This window comes from Hyperolius riggenbachi, chromosome 8, assembly GCF_040937935.1.
Source record: "Hyperolius riggenbachi isolate aHypRig1 chromosome 8, aHypRig1.pri, whole genome shotgun sequence".
Lineage (NCBI taxonomy): Eukaryota > Metazoa > Chordata > Amphibia > Anura > Hyperoliidae > Hyperolius > Hyperolius riggenbachi.
Window position 1 is genome coordinate 96,651,813 of NC_090653.1, and position 17,707 is coordinate 96,669,519.

At 45.0% G+C, this 17,707-nt stretch overlaps 1 protein-coding gene across 2 annotated transcripts in view; it reads left to right on the plus strand.

The window, feature by feature from the left end:
- Positions 1–17,707, plus strand: part of LOC137528272 (UAP56-interacting factor-like) — a 78,538-nt gene that overhangs the window by 38,432 nt on the left and 22,399 nt on the right. For both annotated transcript variants that reach the window (XM_068249564.1, XM_068249565.1), the window contains exons 3-4: positions 5,664–5,800; positions 17,302–17,399. In XM_068249564.1, the coding sequence (XP_068105665.1) occupies positions 5,664–5,800; positions 17,302–17,399 (235 nt within the window). The remainder of the gene's footprint in view (positions 1–5,663; positions 5,801–17,301; positions 17,400–17,707) is intronic.

Genomic DNA, 17,707 nt, shown 5'->3' on the forward strand with positions numbered 1-17,707 from the left:
GCAATGCACCAGCCACCTTTCAGCATTTCATTAATGATGTTCTCAGGGAGTTTATTGATCATTTTCTAGTAGTATATCTGGATGACATCCTGATTTTTTCAACATCCTTGAAGGAACACAGGAAACAAGTTTGTCAGGTATTGGAGCGATTAAGACGTCACAACCTCTATGCTAAAGCTGAAAAGTGTGAATTTGAGCAACATACAATTCAGTTCCTGGGGCTTATTATCTCGGCAGAAGGATTTACAATGGATCCCCAGAAAGTTCAAGCTATCCTTGAATGGCCAGCACCAATCAACAGAAAAGCAGTACAAAGATTTGTAGGATTTGCAAATTTCTATAGGAAATTTATTAGGAACTTTTCCGCCATTATTTTACCCATCACGAGGCTGACCAGACAACATATTCCGTTTAAATGGACAGAGGAAGCTCAATGCGCCTTTGAGAAGCTAAAGAAACTGTTCACGTCTGCATCCATTCTCAAGCACCCTGACCCGGCCATGCCATATATCCTGGAGGTGGACGCTTCAGACTCAGCAGTGGGTGCAGTGTTATCACAGAGATCGGGTGAAAAAGCAATTCTCTACCCCATAGCCTTCTTTTCCCGGAAATTGTCGGATGCGGAAAGGAATTATGACGTGGGAGACAGGGAGTTGTTAGCTATTAAATATGCTTTGGAAGAATGGCGATACTTACTGGAAGGGGCTTCTCAGGATATCCTAATCTACACGGATCATAGAAACTTAGAGTATCTGAAGAAAGCAAAGAGACTTAACCCAAGACAAGCCAGATGGGCACTTTTCTTTTCAAGATTCTCTTTCCATATCACATACCGCCCTGGTTCAAAGAATATCAAACCGGACGCATTGTCGCGCATGTTCCCTGAAGAAGAGATGCCAACGGTAATGGATACTATCCTTTCCAATCAGAATTTTTTATTAATACAACCGGAGTTAGTAGAACGGCTCCGTCAGGATTCGGCAGACCCACCGGACAAGATGAAGACACAGTTGGTAGCCAAAGACGGGTTGTGGCTTTTCAAAGATAGGGTTTTTGTTCCAGAAAAACATCGGTTGAAAGTATTCAAACTGTGCCATGACCATCAGCTGACCGGTCACTTTGGAGTAGCAAAAACCCAGGAATTAGTCCAACTTTTTTTTGGTGGCCTGCGTTGCAGAAAGATTGCGAAAACTATGTCAAGTCATGCCAAGTATGCAGCCGGAGCAAGGGGTTGAATCCCAAACCATGGGGATTGTTGAATCCACTACCTGTTCCTCCTAGACCATGGTATTCAATATCAATGGACTTTATTGTAGAATTACCAAATGCAGATGGGGCTAACACGATCTTTGTAGTGGTAGATCGATTGACGAAGATGGCGCATTTTATTCCCATGATGAACTTACCTTCTGCAAGAATTACTGCTATGACCTTCATCAAGGAGATTGTAAGGTTGCATGGGGTTCCTAATGACATTGTATCAGACAGGGGAACTCAGTTCACTTCACAGTTTTGGAAAGCACTCTGTCAAATACTCAATATCCGGTTACATTTTTCATCAGCATATCATCCACAATCCAACGGACAAACTGAACGCACTAATCAAACACTGGAACAATATCTCAGATGCTTCATTTCAGGGTCACAGGATAATTGGGCTCAATTATTGCCATCCGCGGAATTTGCTTACAACAATTCAGTTCATACGTCCACTAAGCAATCTCCATTCTTTGCCAACTATGGGTATAATCCTTCATTTTTACCTGGTATAGTGAAAGAATCTCCAGTTCCTGCAGCAGAAGAATTGGCCAAGTGGTTGGTTCAGAATAATCAACTCCTTCAGCGATCAATGACTCAGGCTCAGGAGGACTTTAAAAAAAAGGCTGATTGTCACAGGAGGGGAGATGTGAACTTGGAAGTAGGGGACCAGGTATACCTATCAACCAAGAACTTGAGACTTACATGCCCATCGAAGAAGCTAGGTCCTAAATTTATTGGGCCCTTTAAAATTAGAAGAAGGATTGGACAATCAGCTTATGAACTTGAATTACCTAGCAACCTCAGAATTCATCCTGTCTTTCACGTTTCTCTGTTAAAGCCAGTACATCCGGACCTCTTTCCTGGACAGAATTCAGGACCACCTCCACCAGACATAGTGAATGGAGAAGAGGAATATGAAGTGGAAGATATTCTGGATTCCAGATGTAGGGGTAGTCGGGTACAATATCTCATTAAATGGAAGAACTATGGAGCAGAGGACAACACCTGGGAACCAGCCTCTTTTGTTCATGCACCTGCTTTGGTGAGACGGTTCCATCAGAGGTGTCCAGATAAACCAAGACCAGGAGGCATCCGGAGGCTGCCCGTAAGGGGGGGGCATTGTCACGGTCAGTTACCTGTCCAGGTGAGGCGGCTGGCACATGCGGATGCTGGCAGTCGTTCTGGGGGGTCTCGGCGGGCCTCCCGGCAGGGTGTTCTGTCGGGGCTCTCCAGCGCGCGTGGCGTTGTGCAGCGAAAGTGTTGGCGCCGCAAGGTGTGGGCATGATTGCTGTGCACGCGCGCGCGCAAAGACGGCTGTTTTATGCATCTTCTTCTTGTTGTGCATGTGTGCGCGGGCGTGCGCGTGTGTATCGCGCATGTGCGTGTTCGCATTTGCGCATGCGCGCATGACGCGCTGCTCCGTGTGCGCGTGACGCACTACGTTGTGTGCGCGTCGCGCGGTGCGCGCCAAACGGCCTATTTAAGCCTGGAGAGCCCAGACCTCTGTGCTGTGGTATTGCAGCAAGTTTGCTCCCATGACGTGACACTTTGTCTGCCTGATCCCTGACCTACTCCATGCTGAACCTTGCCTGTCTGATAACCCGCTCTGTTGCCGAACCCTGCTCTGTACGACTACCCGCTCTGCTGCCGAACCTTGCCTGTCTGATAACCCGCTCTGTTGCCAAACCCTGCCAGTCTGACTACCTGCTCTGCTACCGACCCCGGACCGCTCAAGGATCTGCTGTTCTACCAGCCTGTTACAGTACCTGCGTGGCAACATCATCTCTGGTGTACGGGTCATTGCAGTACCAGACCCGTCCTGCGGGAGTCTCCAGTTCCTGCTCACTCCAACGACTGGATCTGCGAGCACTCCTGCCCCGTGTTAACCCAAGGCACCTGTTCCCAGCAGAGGCGTCCCAGCCATCAGGCAAGGATAAACGGTGGCCTAGAGCGCCGGGTGGGGGAGGGGCGCCGCCGCAGGGAGAAGCAGGCTCATACTGGTCCAGAGGGAGCTCAGGGATTTCCCAGTGGGCCTTTCAACAACTATGTGATGTCACGTGGTGGTGGCCCTCTTCTCTCTGCGCTCCTCCGTCCAGGGGAAAACATACAGTGGCATGGGGGCCCTTCTACAACAATCTGCGGGTCACATCAAACATTGCAGGCACAGCACAGCTCTGTGCTACTTCCTGCTTTGTGGCCTCCTCCCCCGGCCTTCCTGCTGCAGAGCGGCAAGTTTGGATGAGAGTGTGACGCACAGCAACCTCTCATCCTACAATACATTGCACAGCAGGTGGGAGATAGATCGGAGTGCTGCAGCTGGAAGCTGGGAGAGGTGACAGCCGAGCAGAGCGCTGTATGGTGAGCTGGAAGATTACAATTAGATTGTAGTCTGGCTGACTTTGATTCTTATCTCTGCCTCTGCTGTGTCCCCCTGACCCCCTCCCCTCTTTACCCAGTGACAGCGTTTGCATGTCTCAGCCAAACAGGAGAGGACTGGAGCACTGCACTAGTGAGCCATTATTCATCTCCCCCCAAGCTCTCTTCTACCTTTTTATCTTCCCTTCTTTCTAATGTTCCCTTTCTGTCTTTCCCACATAAATCTCTCTCCCCATTCACATGCCTCTCTCCCTCGCTCTCTTCCACACAGTCCCTATTACTGTTATTATTAAGGTGCCCTTACATGGGCAGATTCGACCAAGCGACAGATCTCTGATTGGGAGAGATCTGCCAGCTGCCCATATACCACAGGCAATTCTTGATCGATTTCAGCCTGAAATCTCTCAGGAATCAGCTTTGTAACCCCGTTCCTCCGATGTCGCCCCCCGCCACCCCTTCTCCCTGTGGCCCATGCAGTATATTTTACCTGTCGGTGTCTGTCGCTGGCTCTGTATCCGCACTGCCTTTTAAACACATACCCCATGTGGTTGCCGACATATACGTGGGCACGTGTGTGACGTCACCCATGCACCCATGTGGGACGCGTATATGAGGATGGAGCCCGAAGCCAGCAACGGACACCGACAGGTAAAGTATACTACACAGTGCCGCGGGGGAGGGAGGGCACATTTTACATTGGAGGACAGCTCGGGGTTTCTTCCCTCATCCTGATATTGTACGCTGGTACTAACGTGCACCTGATTGAGCATGCCAGCCCAACACCTTGCAGCACGTCTGATCGCTAGATGTGGTGAACTGGCCGTGGCATCTAATAGATGCCGCGCCAGTTCATCCCCGCAGCTCACTGCTCCAGCTTGCATAGTCTTCCGGCAGGCAGAGCAGGGCTACGGGAAGATGGCGTCCGAAGCCCTGTACTGGAGACTATTTGTGTCCAGTACAGGACTTTGGGCTCCAGCTTCCTGTAGCCCTGCTCTGCCTGCCGGAAGACTATGCAGGCTGGGACCTTCGGAGGCTGGCTGCGCTGCTGCAGGAAGATCGTCGGGGGAGCTGCGCCCAGGGAGAGGAGTCTTCTGCAGGTGAGTAAATGCTTTTCTTTTTACAGGTAATTATACATTTTTAGTGAAACGCTGGCCACATTAAGATTATTTTCTGGTGAACGCTGGCCACATTAAGATTATTTTCTGGTGAACGCTGGCCACATTAAGATTATTTTCTGGTGAACGCTGGCCACATTACGATTATTTTCTGGTGAATGCTAGCCACATTACGATTATTTTCTGGTGAACGCTGGCCACATTACGATTATTTTCTGGTGAACACTGGCCACATTACGATTACTTTCTGGTGAATGCTGGCCACATTACGTTTATTTTCTGGTGAATGCTGGCCACATACGATTATTTCCTGGTGAACGCTGACCAGATTATGATTATTTTCTGGTGAACGCTGGCCACATTACAATTATTTTCTGGTGAACGCTGCCCACATTACGATTATTTTATGGTGAATCATTGCTGCGTTATGATTATTTTATGGTGAATCATTGCTGCGTTATGGTTATTTTCTAGTGAAAGATTGGCGCATAATGAATATCTTATGGTAAAACATTGCTGCGTTATGATTATTTTCATCAGGGGGCACCACACGTGGGGGGGCGCCATATGGGGGGGGGGGGTGGGGGGGGCGCCACAGGTTTTCTCGCCTGGAGTGACAAAATGGCTAGAGACACCCCTGGTTCCCAGTTCAGGGCTTGGGGTTGATAAGCCGCAGGGGTTGCTGTCCTCAGCACATCGGTCTCCTTACCTCCAGGTGCGTGACAGCGCAGTGCTGGACGTGAGACAGGACTGAGGCATTTTGACCTGACATATTCACTAGCCCTCCACTATGCTTCAGTCTAGGAGCTTTAATTAAACTTTTCTGAATATATGTTTGGCCTCATTATTGCAAGTGCACACAAAAATGAATTGTTAATACTTTAAAGGTTTACACTGAGCTATCATTCTTAGGGCCTGGCAGACCCAAGCTTGGATTTAAGCAGCAAAGGTATCCCATTGCCAATACAAGAAATAATGCTTTTGGACCAGTTACTCGGCGAAGAGCCGCAGCGTACCTCAGTAATGTGAGTCCCCTCAACCGGCCAAAGGTAAGTTTCCACAGGAACCTGACATTGACTGGTATTATACTTTTCTGCTCCAGATTTAGCCATTTCATGTCATTTAAATAGTTTGCAAAGGCTTTTTAACCACTTCCCTACCCTGGTCATTTTCACAGTTCAGCTCAGCTCTGATTACTTTGGCAATAACTGTATCAATAATTATCACAACTAAATGATCTATGTATTGTTTTCTTTCAGGACAAATTAGGCTTTTTGTGGCTGATATTTGTTTTTAGTAATTACCTTATTTTCTATGGATTTTTAAAGGAAAAAATGTGAAAAAATACACAATTTATCCATTTTCATACATTACAGCTTTAATGTAAAGAGTTATATTGTACATTAAACCCACACATTTTATTTGTCCATACCACCTTTTTATTTAAACAGTCCATTTGTTTTAATAATGTATTAGATGTAACCATTAAGTAATGTATACAATATGCGACTGTCTGTTTCTGGAATGTGTATTTTACACTTGTTTCCTAATTAACTCTGCTATTTAATTACCTGGGAGGAGAAGAGGGTTTGCTATCATTTCTTTACAACTCTATAGTGATGTTATCAGGTCAGAGATAAATAAACATTGTTATCTAAGATTTTGTCGGGAGGAGAGTGCAGAGACTTATCTTCACATCATAGGGACAGGAAGTAATTAAAGTGTAACTCCAGCCAGAGCAGTTTCTGTAAGTTTGCTTAGAGTGCAAAATGGTTACAACCACTCGGAGTAGCCTGTAATAAGTACAGGAACCAAAATAAACAATGTCATATTTGCTGGAAGATTCCTCCACCTTGGGGATTTGTTTTTGGCTCTGCATAATTGTGAGGCTTGCGGGATAATCTCCACAGCCAGCGTGCAACGCGCACGCTGATGCAGAGAAGATCGCGCACAAGCGCTCTACGAGAAACAGGGATTTCCCCAAATATAGTGGAGAAGCGGAAACCGACACAACAGAGAGTTGTGGAGCACAGAGCAACCATGCCTCTGTGCGACCCTCAAATCCCAATGAACAATGGCTGCGCGGTGCAAACACGGCGCAGCGCGTAACCTGCAGCACTGAAGTGGCACTGAAGCATGCTTGCTCACGGGTTATGGCTAAAAGTATTAGAGGCAGAGGATCAGCAGGGCTGCCAGGCAACTGGTATTGCGTAAAAGAAAATAAACATGGCAGCCTCCATATACCTCTCTTTTCAGTTCCCTTTTAAAGAGAAACTTCAGCCCATGATTGTTCTTTATCCCAATCACTGGCTGATGCCCCATTAGAAATCTTTAAAGGGGAACTTCAGCCTAAACAAAACATACAGTCATTAAGTTACATTAGTTATGTTAATTAAAATAGATAAGTAATATAATCTCTTACCCACCCTGTTTTAAAAGAACAGGCAAATGTTTGTGATTTCATGGGGGCAGCCATCTTTTTCATGGAGGCAGACATCTTTTTGGTTGACAAGAGGTGACAGGGAGTATGAGACACCATTCCAACTGTCCTGTGTCCTGATCACCCCTCCCAGCTGCATGTGCTAGGCTTCAAATCTCAAATTCAAAATAAAAAAACAAACTAATTTGTGCTAAAACAGCAGAAGGAGAACAACAACATCAGAAATCCCATCATGCTTTGCACAGCATCAGGGGAAAACTGCCCGGGCAGTTTTCTTCTGTGCAGCTAAAAATGAGGCTTGGGTAAGAAAAACAAAGTTCTGATGCTGTGAAACTGCTAAAGAAACACCAAGCCTTTTCATTGCTGCTGAGTAGATTTTTAGTCTGGAGGTTCACTTTAAATAGAAGATGAAAAATTATCACCTAGGAGAATATTTTTTGATATTCAATTTAAAATAACTTTTTGCACTTTGCAATAGAAAAAGGTCCAAAAAGTAGGTGAAAAAGTACTGTCAAAATTATTTTGAGTGTTTGTTTGCTTGTTGGTGGTTTAAAAGTCATTTCATTTACAAGTTGTAAAGATATCACCTAGAAGAAAACGGTGAACTGCATATGGCCCCTGGTCTCCCAGAATGCTCTGGGAGGAGAAACTATACAGCCTACACTAACTATTCAAGAAAACTTAAAGTGAACCTCCAGACTAAAAATCTACTCAGCAGCAATGAAAAGGCTTGGTGTTTCTTTAGCAGTTACACAGCATCAAAACTTTGTTTATCTTACCCAAGCCTCATTTTTAGCTGCACAGAAGAAAACTGCCCGGGCAGTTTTCCCCTGATGCTGTGCAAAGCATGATGGGATTTCTGATGTTGTTGTTCTCCTTCTGCTGTTTTAGCAGAAATTAGTTTTTTTTTATTTTGAATTTGAGATTTGAAGTTTAGTGTGTGCAGCTGGGAGGGGTGATCAGGACACAGGACAGTTGGAACGGTGTCTCCTGCTCCCTGCCACCTCTTTTCAACCAAAAAGATGTCTGCCTCCATGAAAAAGATGGCTGCCCCAATGAAAAACAGGGTGGGTAAGAGATTATATTACTTTTCTATTTTAATTAACATAACTAATGTAACTTAATGACTGTATGTTTTGTTTAGGCTGAAGTTCCCCTTTAAAATAACTTTTCAGCAATTCCCAATTGAAAAAGTACCAAAAGTACGATGTGTAATTTTTTTTTTTTGCTTACTGGGGGTTTTAAAGGCTTTTTTATTGACAAGGTGTGAAAATATCAACTTCAAAAAAACTAAAGAGAAAAAGTGAATTGCATCTGGGATCAGATGTTAATTCCACTGACTTTGTAATACACTGTAAACAAACATTCAGCAGTGATGCACCTACCAGCAGTAATGATGTTGCCATCTGTGATACATTTACTAATGTAAATTGTGGAAAAAAAGATCTACTTCCCTGGGGATTCCTCCAGCCTCTGGAAGCTGATATGTCCCTCGCCGCAGCTCCGCTCCCGGCTGGTTGCCCGGGGTCCCCTCCGCCACAGATGCCAACCTCGCGAAGTCTGCATCTTCTGTGCGAGCGCCACTCGCCAGCGCACTCCTGTGGTCTGGAGCGTTCTTTGCAGGTGCCTGCGCAGCCCGCTCCAGGCTACATGAGCACAGTTGCGAGTGGCGCGGCCACGTGCTCACTCAGGCGCAGAAGATGCAGGTCGGCATCTGCAACGGAGGGGACCCCAGGCCACTGGCTGGAAGCGGAGCTGCGGCGAGGGACATATCAGCTGCCAGGGGCTGGAGGAAGCCCCAGGTAAGTAGATCTTGGTTTTTGTTGTTAGCTCAGATGTTTCCTTTAAGTATATATACACATATATTTTCATTTAACTCCCGTAAGCTGTTGTACATTCAGAACCATTGGAGAACTTGAATACAGCTGTTTCATGCTCTTTGGCTGTCATGAGCCCCAAGTTCAGGAAGCCATTTAGCGAATAACAAGGAAAGTAATGGTGAACTAGAAGGTTATGTTAAAGAGAATCTGTAACACAATTTTCAGCCTTATTTCTTCTATCCTATAAGTTCCTATACCTGTTCTAATGTGGTCTGTCTTACTGCAGCCTTTCCTAGTTGCACAGTGGCTGTATTATCTCTGTTATATAATCTAATCTTCTTTCCTCTGACAGCTTTGTCGGACTCAGGCAGGAATGTGCTGCTCTGTTTGTAGAGTAGGGTAGAAGCTATACACACCCTCTTCACGCCCCCTGCAGGCTCTATGTGAGTAACAGACTGAGCTCCTCTCAGCCTATCACACTCTGGTTATCAGCCATGTCTTTTGTTTGTAAACGCTGCCTAAAACTAGCAATTACAAGCCAGGATTGCAGTAGGAAGTGGCAGAAACAGCACAGAGGGGCCCAGGAGAACATAATGAATAGAATGGTATGCTTTTTATAGTAAGAATTTTAGAGTGCAGATTCTCTTTAAGATTGTAAGGCTTGGTGGTGTATTCTCCACAGTCAGCATGCAACGCATGAGCTGGCGTGGAGGAGGTACACACACTAGCACAAGGAAACAGGCTATCCCTAGTATAGTGGAGGGGAGGACTGACTCCAATAGGAGATTGTGGCGCACAGAGCCGGTGCAGATCTGACAGCCACAAACAATGCTTTCGTTATAACGTCTCAGCGCAAAGTAGCGCTGAGCGCATAAACCAGAACTGAGGAGATCAGGACAGGTAGACAGAATGAACGCTTGCTAGCTAGCGGCTACTTAGCGACAGCAAGCGTCCGAAACAAGACAGACTGGAATGAGGCAGCCAATGCGATAGCAGCGATGGCATGCCTCACAAAGACAGGACAGGATAGTCAGGAAATAGCAGGATCAAGATAGATGAACGTAACACAGACAAATATACAGTAAGTATGTTTTCCTAGCGTATTACAATTACAGCTATCAATGAAACTATTTGTAACGTCTGACTAACATATGTATATATCGGCAATGAACCGATATATGACATAAGCAGGAACGCTGACTAGGACTGGAGTAATACAGGGAACAGGACTCAGAAGGATTCGCTATCTCTTCTCAGAGATGAAAGCAATCCACAAACGGTAACAGAACAGGATTCAGAAGGTTTCGTTATCTCTTCGCAGAGATGAACGCAATCCACAAACAGTAACAGAACAGGATTCAGAAGGATTCGTTATCTCTTCGCAGAGATGAACGCAATCCACAAACAGTAACAGAACAAGAAACACGATCGGGGCTGAAGCGACAGCAAGACTAGCTTACACTGAAGCTATGAAAACCCGAGGAGTCCTGCAGGAAGCAGATCTTTATACTGAGGTCATCCAATGGGAGCAGACATGCAGATTCCCACACAGGTGAATAATAATCAGTCACAAGCTGACAGCAGGGAAAGGCAGACAAAGCTATGCAGCTTGCATGGAAAGAGATCAGAACTGCCTGAGCTGCAGCACTACTACTTCCAGCAACACCTGCTGCAGCAGCGATCATTACAGTACCCCCGCCCTTAAAAGCGGATTCCAGACGCTTTTCAAAACTGAAATTTCCAACAAAACAGTCTGACTGATAATTCATGATGACCGGGACAGCCCGGCAAGACCGAGTTCCAGAATCAGTCCCCACAAGACTGGACCCATCAGAACCAGAACCTACAGAACCATGCCCATCAGTACTACAAGCCCCAGTGTGACACCCATCAGAACCATGATTTCCAGAAGAAAGCCCTCCGAAACTCCCTAAACGATACCCACCGCCTTCCAGAAACCGTTCAAAAACGCCAAAGCCTTTGCAATGCCCACCGGGACTGTCTTTACCAACACAAAACCCACTGTTGAACCAGTCCAAGGCACCAGGACAAGTTTTCTCAGAGACCTCCCAGAACACCTTGAAGCTCCAAAGAGATCCCCATAGGTCAGAACGCCCCTTAGGCTCACATGGAGAACTATCAAGAACCCCTATGGAACCTAGGGCAATTCCCGAGTCAGGGCCACAAGGACAAACATCAAGATCAGGGCTTTCAGGGACCAGAACCATCTCTGGGCATGCAGGCAGACTGGCAACATCAGAACATGTTCCCACTAAGGAAGCATCAGAGCACGCTAACACCTTAGACACACTTGGGCATTCTGGCACACAAAGAACATCTGGGCACACTGGCACAAGAGAAACCTCTGGGTATGTCAAGGAACTGCGAGCCTCAGGGTCAGCCAAGACAGGACCAAAACCAGGACTGGCCAAAAAAAAATCATCATGACTAGACTTCGCAACTACTGGACTTTTACACGAGAATGCAGGATCAGGCTTAGATGTCGCTGATTCCAGCAAAGTCAGTAACAAATCAGATTCAGGGGCACTAACAAGACAGGACAAATCTTCTGATGTATGCACTGAACCAGATAGGGACTCCACAACTACCTCTGGACTGGACAGAGACTCATCTAATACACTGGATTAGAGCTCATGAGGCGCTGCAGAACAAGTCAGTATTGCAGCAGCCCCCACTGGACTAGGCAAAACTGAGGAATTCCCTGGACAGGAAGGGGACTCTGGAACCTCTGCCACAGCGGCCAGAGAACCAGAATCTTTCAGGATACAGGGCTGGGTTTCAGGAACACTCATCAGACCGGACTGAAATTCTGAGATTTCTATTATTTTGACCAGAGAATCAGAATTATCCATGTTACAGGGCAAGACTTCTGAAACATTCAGAGGACAGGGCTGGAGTTCCTCGGCTGTTACAACACTGGAGAGGGACTCAACAACATTGGTTAAATCAGACTGTGTACAGGGCAAGGTATCTAACACACTTGCTGACGAGGACAATATTTCAATGGCTTCTGCTTTGCTGGGCAGAAATTCATCAAGTTTTATTAGCGCAGACTGTAATTCCAAAACAGCTGCTAGACAAGTGAATATTACTGCAACACCAACTGAGGTAAGCAGTGCCTCAGACTCCTCTGCTAGAGGGTTTTAAGTATCCAAAGTACTGGGTGAAGCATAAGACTCTGCGACCACAGCTTCACTGGACAGGATCACTGAACAGTCCATATTGCAGGGCAAAACCATGGAAGCACCTGCTGGACAGCATAATGATTCTGTGACCTGAGTTTCATTGGAGAGATCTACTGCACAATTCATGGTACAGGGCAAATTTACTGGAACATTTTCTGAACAAGGTAATAATTCTGCGATTTCAGGTTCACATAGCAGATGCTCTGAGCTATTCACGATACAGGGCAAATTTACTGGAATATTTTCTGAACAAGGTAATAATTCTGCGATTTCAGGTTCACATAGCAGATGCTCTGAGCTATTCACGAAACTAGAGCGAGGTGTAGAAACAGGAAGATCAAGACACAATGTTTGCGCATCTGAATCACCATTCATTTGTAAAATTGGAAAATTCAGATGCTGGGGTTCTGAGGTTTCTAGACAGGATTGCTGGGACTCGGAAACTGATGTAGTGCATCTATTGGCATCTGCTGGATCAGACAGGAGTTGAACTTTATTAACACAGGTAATTTCTGCAGAAGTGTTTGCAGAGACAGGCAAGATTTTTCTGGTGTCTGTTTCACTGAACAAAGAGTCATGAGTACTGGCTAGGCTGGACTCGGAAGTCAGCAGGACCTCTGGATTCTTTGCTGAGAAATTTGCGCAGGGCAAGGTTAAGAATGTATCAGTGGCTTCTGTTTTACTGGTAAGTAACACTGAGTTATCCATGGTACAGGGTGGAATTGCAGGAACTTCAATTTCACACAAAAAGAGCTCCGAATCACCTGCTGAATCAGCCAAAGGTGCTGAAGCAGGCGGGTCAGAACGCCAAATTTGCGAATTCGGAGTCACATAAAAATCATCCAAAATCAGTTCCCACACATCAATCAATGGAGCCACAAAGTCATACCCACACACACCAGTTTTTATTAGGTTATAGGCAGACTTAATGCATGCATTCAATACTAATTCACTTTTTGCACTGTAAAATTGACAAAATGAACTTGAATCATTCTTCCATTCATTGACCAGAGCTTCCATCTCTCCTTTCTCAAATGGAGGATTCCAAGCATACTTAACAGGAAGATCATGGTTTGCAGATATGATTGTAGCAGGGACATATATTGGGTTAATTAGCAGGTGATTGGCAGATTCCTTATTCCTAAGAATCTCCAATACCTGTAGCAAGTGCTGAACTGTAGTGTATGCAAACTTTCCTTGCTTCACAAATAAGTTGATTTGTTCAATACTCTGTAATATCTCCTCATAATCATACTCAGATAATTCTTTTAAACAAAAATCTTTATTTTCCCTAGCCAGGGAGGAAAGTTCATTAGTAGTTTCATAAGTCCATTTAACTCCCCTGAAAGACAATTGCATTTCATTATCTGTTAATGGCAGAATCTCATTATAGGTCTCAGTCGCTAAGGATAACGACTCTGCAGATCGGACACGTTTCTTAGAACGTTTGCGTTTTGCCTTAGACCCTGCTGTTTTTGGTGATTTATTCAAGGCTGCAGGAAAATTATCAGTAACACTTTCTGCTTGCTGAACATTTTTGCAAGCAATTGAAGGAGTAGCTGATTGGCCTGCTGCCAGGAGTTCATTAAGAGGAAAAGGCAATGGATCTATGCGCAACCAGTTATGGATCACAAACACTAGAAATTCCAGCGGTCTCTCTTTCAAATCGGAATGATTGAGAACATCAAATGCCCACTGGAATAATTCCCCTTTAAACAAAATATAACTTAGTTGGAGTGCCCAGGTTGAAACAGGAGTCGCTTGGAGATCAGGATTGGCCAGGAACCTGGCACATTCAGAGAAAAACTCATTTTCTGTTTCAGAGCTAAGTTCTTCAAATTTCTTAAAGGAACAGGAACCATAATTAACAGTGTCATACTTTCTGGGAATCCCCCCCCCCCCCCACAATGGGGATTGGTAATGGGGTTTTCATAATGTAAGGCTTGGTGGTGTATTCTCCACAGTCAGCATGCAACGCATGAGCTGGCGTGGAGGAGGTACACACACTAGCACAAGGAAACAGGCTATCCCTAGTATAGTGGAGGGGAGGACTGACTCCAATAGGAGATTGTGGCGCACAGAGCCGGTGCAGATCTGACAGCCACAAACAATGCTTTCGTTATAACGTCTCAGCGCAAAGTAGCGCTGAGCGCATAAACCAGAACTGAGGAGATCAGGACAGGTAGACAGAATGAACGCTTGCTAGCTAGCGGCTACTTAGCGACAGCAAGCGTCCGAAACAAGACAGACTGGAATGAGGCAGCCAATGCGATAGCAGCGATGGCGTGCCTCACAAAGACAGGACAGGATAGTCAGGAAATAGCAGGATCAAGATAGATGAACGTAACACAGACAAATATACAGTAAGTATGTTTTCCTAGCGTATTACAATTACAGCTATCAATGAAACTATTTGTAACGTCTGACTAACATATGTATATATCGGCAATGAACCGATATATGACATAAGCAGGAACGCTGACTAGGACTGGAGTAATACAGGGAACAGGACTCAGAAGGATTCGCTATCTCTTCGCAGAGATGAACGCAATCCACAAACGGTAACAGAACAGGATTCAGAAGGATTCGTTATCTCTTCGCAGAGATGAACGCAATCCACAAACAGTAACAGAACAGGATTCAGAAGGATTCGTTATCTCTTCGCAGAGATGAACGCAATCCACAAACAGTAACAGAACAAGAAACACGATCGGGGCTGAAGCGACAGCAAGACTAGCTTACACTGAAGCTATGAAAACCCGAGGAGTCCTGCAGGAAGCAGATCTTTATACTGAGGTCATCCAATGGGAGCAGACATGCAGATTCCCACACAGGTGAATAATAATCAGTCACAAGCTGACAGCAGGGAAAGGCAGACAAAGCTATGCAGCTTGCATGGAAAGAGATCAGAACTGCCTGAGCTGCAGCACTACTACTTCCAGCAACACCTGCTGCAGCAGCGAACATTACAAAGATGTGCCAAAAGGTTCCTGGCGGCCAATAAAGATGGGTATCTTGCAGACTTCTTAAAGTGGCACTGAAGCGAAAATACACTTATGACATTATGAATTGTATATATAGTTTGGATAATTCATAGGAGATTAGTAGCAAAGAAAATATTTTTGAGTTAGATAGCTTTATTTATAACGTTGCATCATAGTTTCATATTTGCAGTTTAGATACCATTCTCTGTGTCTTAAAGTGTACTTAAAAGTGTACCCGAGGCGACATGTGACATGATGAGATAAACATGTGTATGTACAGTGCAAAGCTTATTAATAACCAGGCTGGTTTACTTGTTGTATTTTGCTGCCTGAAAGAGTTAATTTTTAGGCATGAAAGTGACAGCTTCTACTTGTCTGTACCTTGTCAGAATATAATAAACATCACTGATAAGCAGAATACAGCCATAAACATTTTCCTTTTTTAGAGCAGAAGGAGATAAAACACATGAACTATTGACCTTTTTCTTACTCTGGGACACTTGTTAGACTGGCACTGAGCAGAGGCAACAAAATAATCCATTAAAAAAAGTCATTTTTTAGGAGTAGGAGGATAAATACAATTGTTTATCTCATCGGTTTATTTTCACCTCGGGTTTCCTTTCAGGGCCCTTTCACATCAAGGCTGTGCAGTATTTTTACTGCACCCACTGCTGTGCAATGAAATTCTATGGAAACTTCTATACTCCGAGGTCACGGTGCGACACGACGGAAGTGACGTTTTTGCTGCATCCCTGACGGCCCGAAACTCATGTTAGTCTATGGCAACGCGTAGATTTAAAAAAAAAATTTACATAAAATTAATTATCTCATAAATTTATTTTCGCTTTGCTTTAATACACTTTAACACTTGCATACTATTACCCTTCGTGATGAACAGAAAGGACTACCTTTTACAGTGGAGGGGATAGTGTTTTGAATTCAAGTAGCAGGTCTGTTTACCTGATGGGACCATGTTGTAGAGCAGGGGTAGGGAACCTATGGCTCGGGAGCCAGATGCGGCTCTTTTGATGGCTACATCTAGCTCACAGGCAAATCAGAAGCGGTTGATTCACTAAGCTACACTGCTCAAGCAGCGCAGCTTAGTGTGGCAGCGCAAGTAAAATTTTCAGAGTAGGCACACTACTGCTGTAGCATGCACTACTAACTTACTCGGGCTCCCCCCAAAACGAATAGCTCCTCCAATTGTCTCACTCAAGACCCTGTCAGGTCCAGTGACTTTGTAGGACGAGATCCCCGCACTTTGATTGGCCCAATAGCTGCCTGTCACTTGACAGGCAGCCCATTTGGCCAAAGTGCGAGGATCTCGTCCTACAAAGTGGATCAACCCCCAAGTCAGCTAGCTAATTGTACAAGCTGTTAGTCTGTATTTCTTCTGTCTGACTCCCAGGGAAATCGCTGATGTTGCTGAAACCAAAGAGAAGATGAAGACGTGTCTGACACTTCCGCTGCCCGTAGGATCAACTGTATACACATCACCAGGGCAACAGGGACAGCCCTCTGCTGCACAAGCACAATGTGCCTGTTTGAAACATATTGTATGGCTCTCACAGAATTTTATTTTAAAATATGTGGCGTTTATGGCTCTTTCAGCCAAAAAGGTTCCTGACCCCTGTTGTAGAGTGTATTGGTTTTGAATCTTGATTTTGGTGAAAAAAAGACAGATTGATATTTTTGGCAGATCTTATCCCTTAGATTAAATCTGCCAACAGTCTGTTGATACCAACATAACCGACCGATAAACTTTTGATTAATTTCTGAGTTTGTTAATTGAAAGGGTGAATGGGCAAAGCGGTACAGATTGATAAACGGCGAGGGACTGCTGAACACACAGCACTTTCTTGTGCCAATAACAGGTGTGGCAGGGTGTAAAATCAATACCTATTACTGGATTTAGAAAAAATGAGTTTATCAACCTGAGCATAGCTAGGTTAATAGCAGGGCTTATCTGCATGCCATTTTATTAGCCCTCATTAATCTTCACAAAGGCAGGTATGGCAACTCCTTGTCCTTTATGCTTCAGTGAGAATTGCATATTCGTTCACTGTTATATTGTAGTCTTTGTTTGTATTTCTTATATAGATTGTTCAGAACTTTGGACCAGGCCAAACACAGAAGATGCAGCCAATGACAAAGAAATATAGATCATCAGCTGCACCACTTCAGACATTATCAAGGAGGTAAGTGGCAACCCCCAGCCAAAACTTTTCATAACACATTTGGACAGCAATAGAGAAGTCGAAGGGCCCGTTTCCACTATAGCGGTGCGGAATCGCCGGAAAATCACAGCGGACAAAATCGCATGCGGGTGCGATTTCGCATGTGTTTTTACCGCGAATTCGCATAGGGTAGTATGTATGCAATTTTATCCATATCACTGCCTGTGTGAATTAACATTGGTTCCTATGCAAAATCGCAGGGAAAAACGCATGCCAAAACCGCATGCGATTTCCCTATTAAATACATTGCGTGCGATTCGCATGCATTC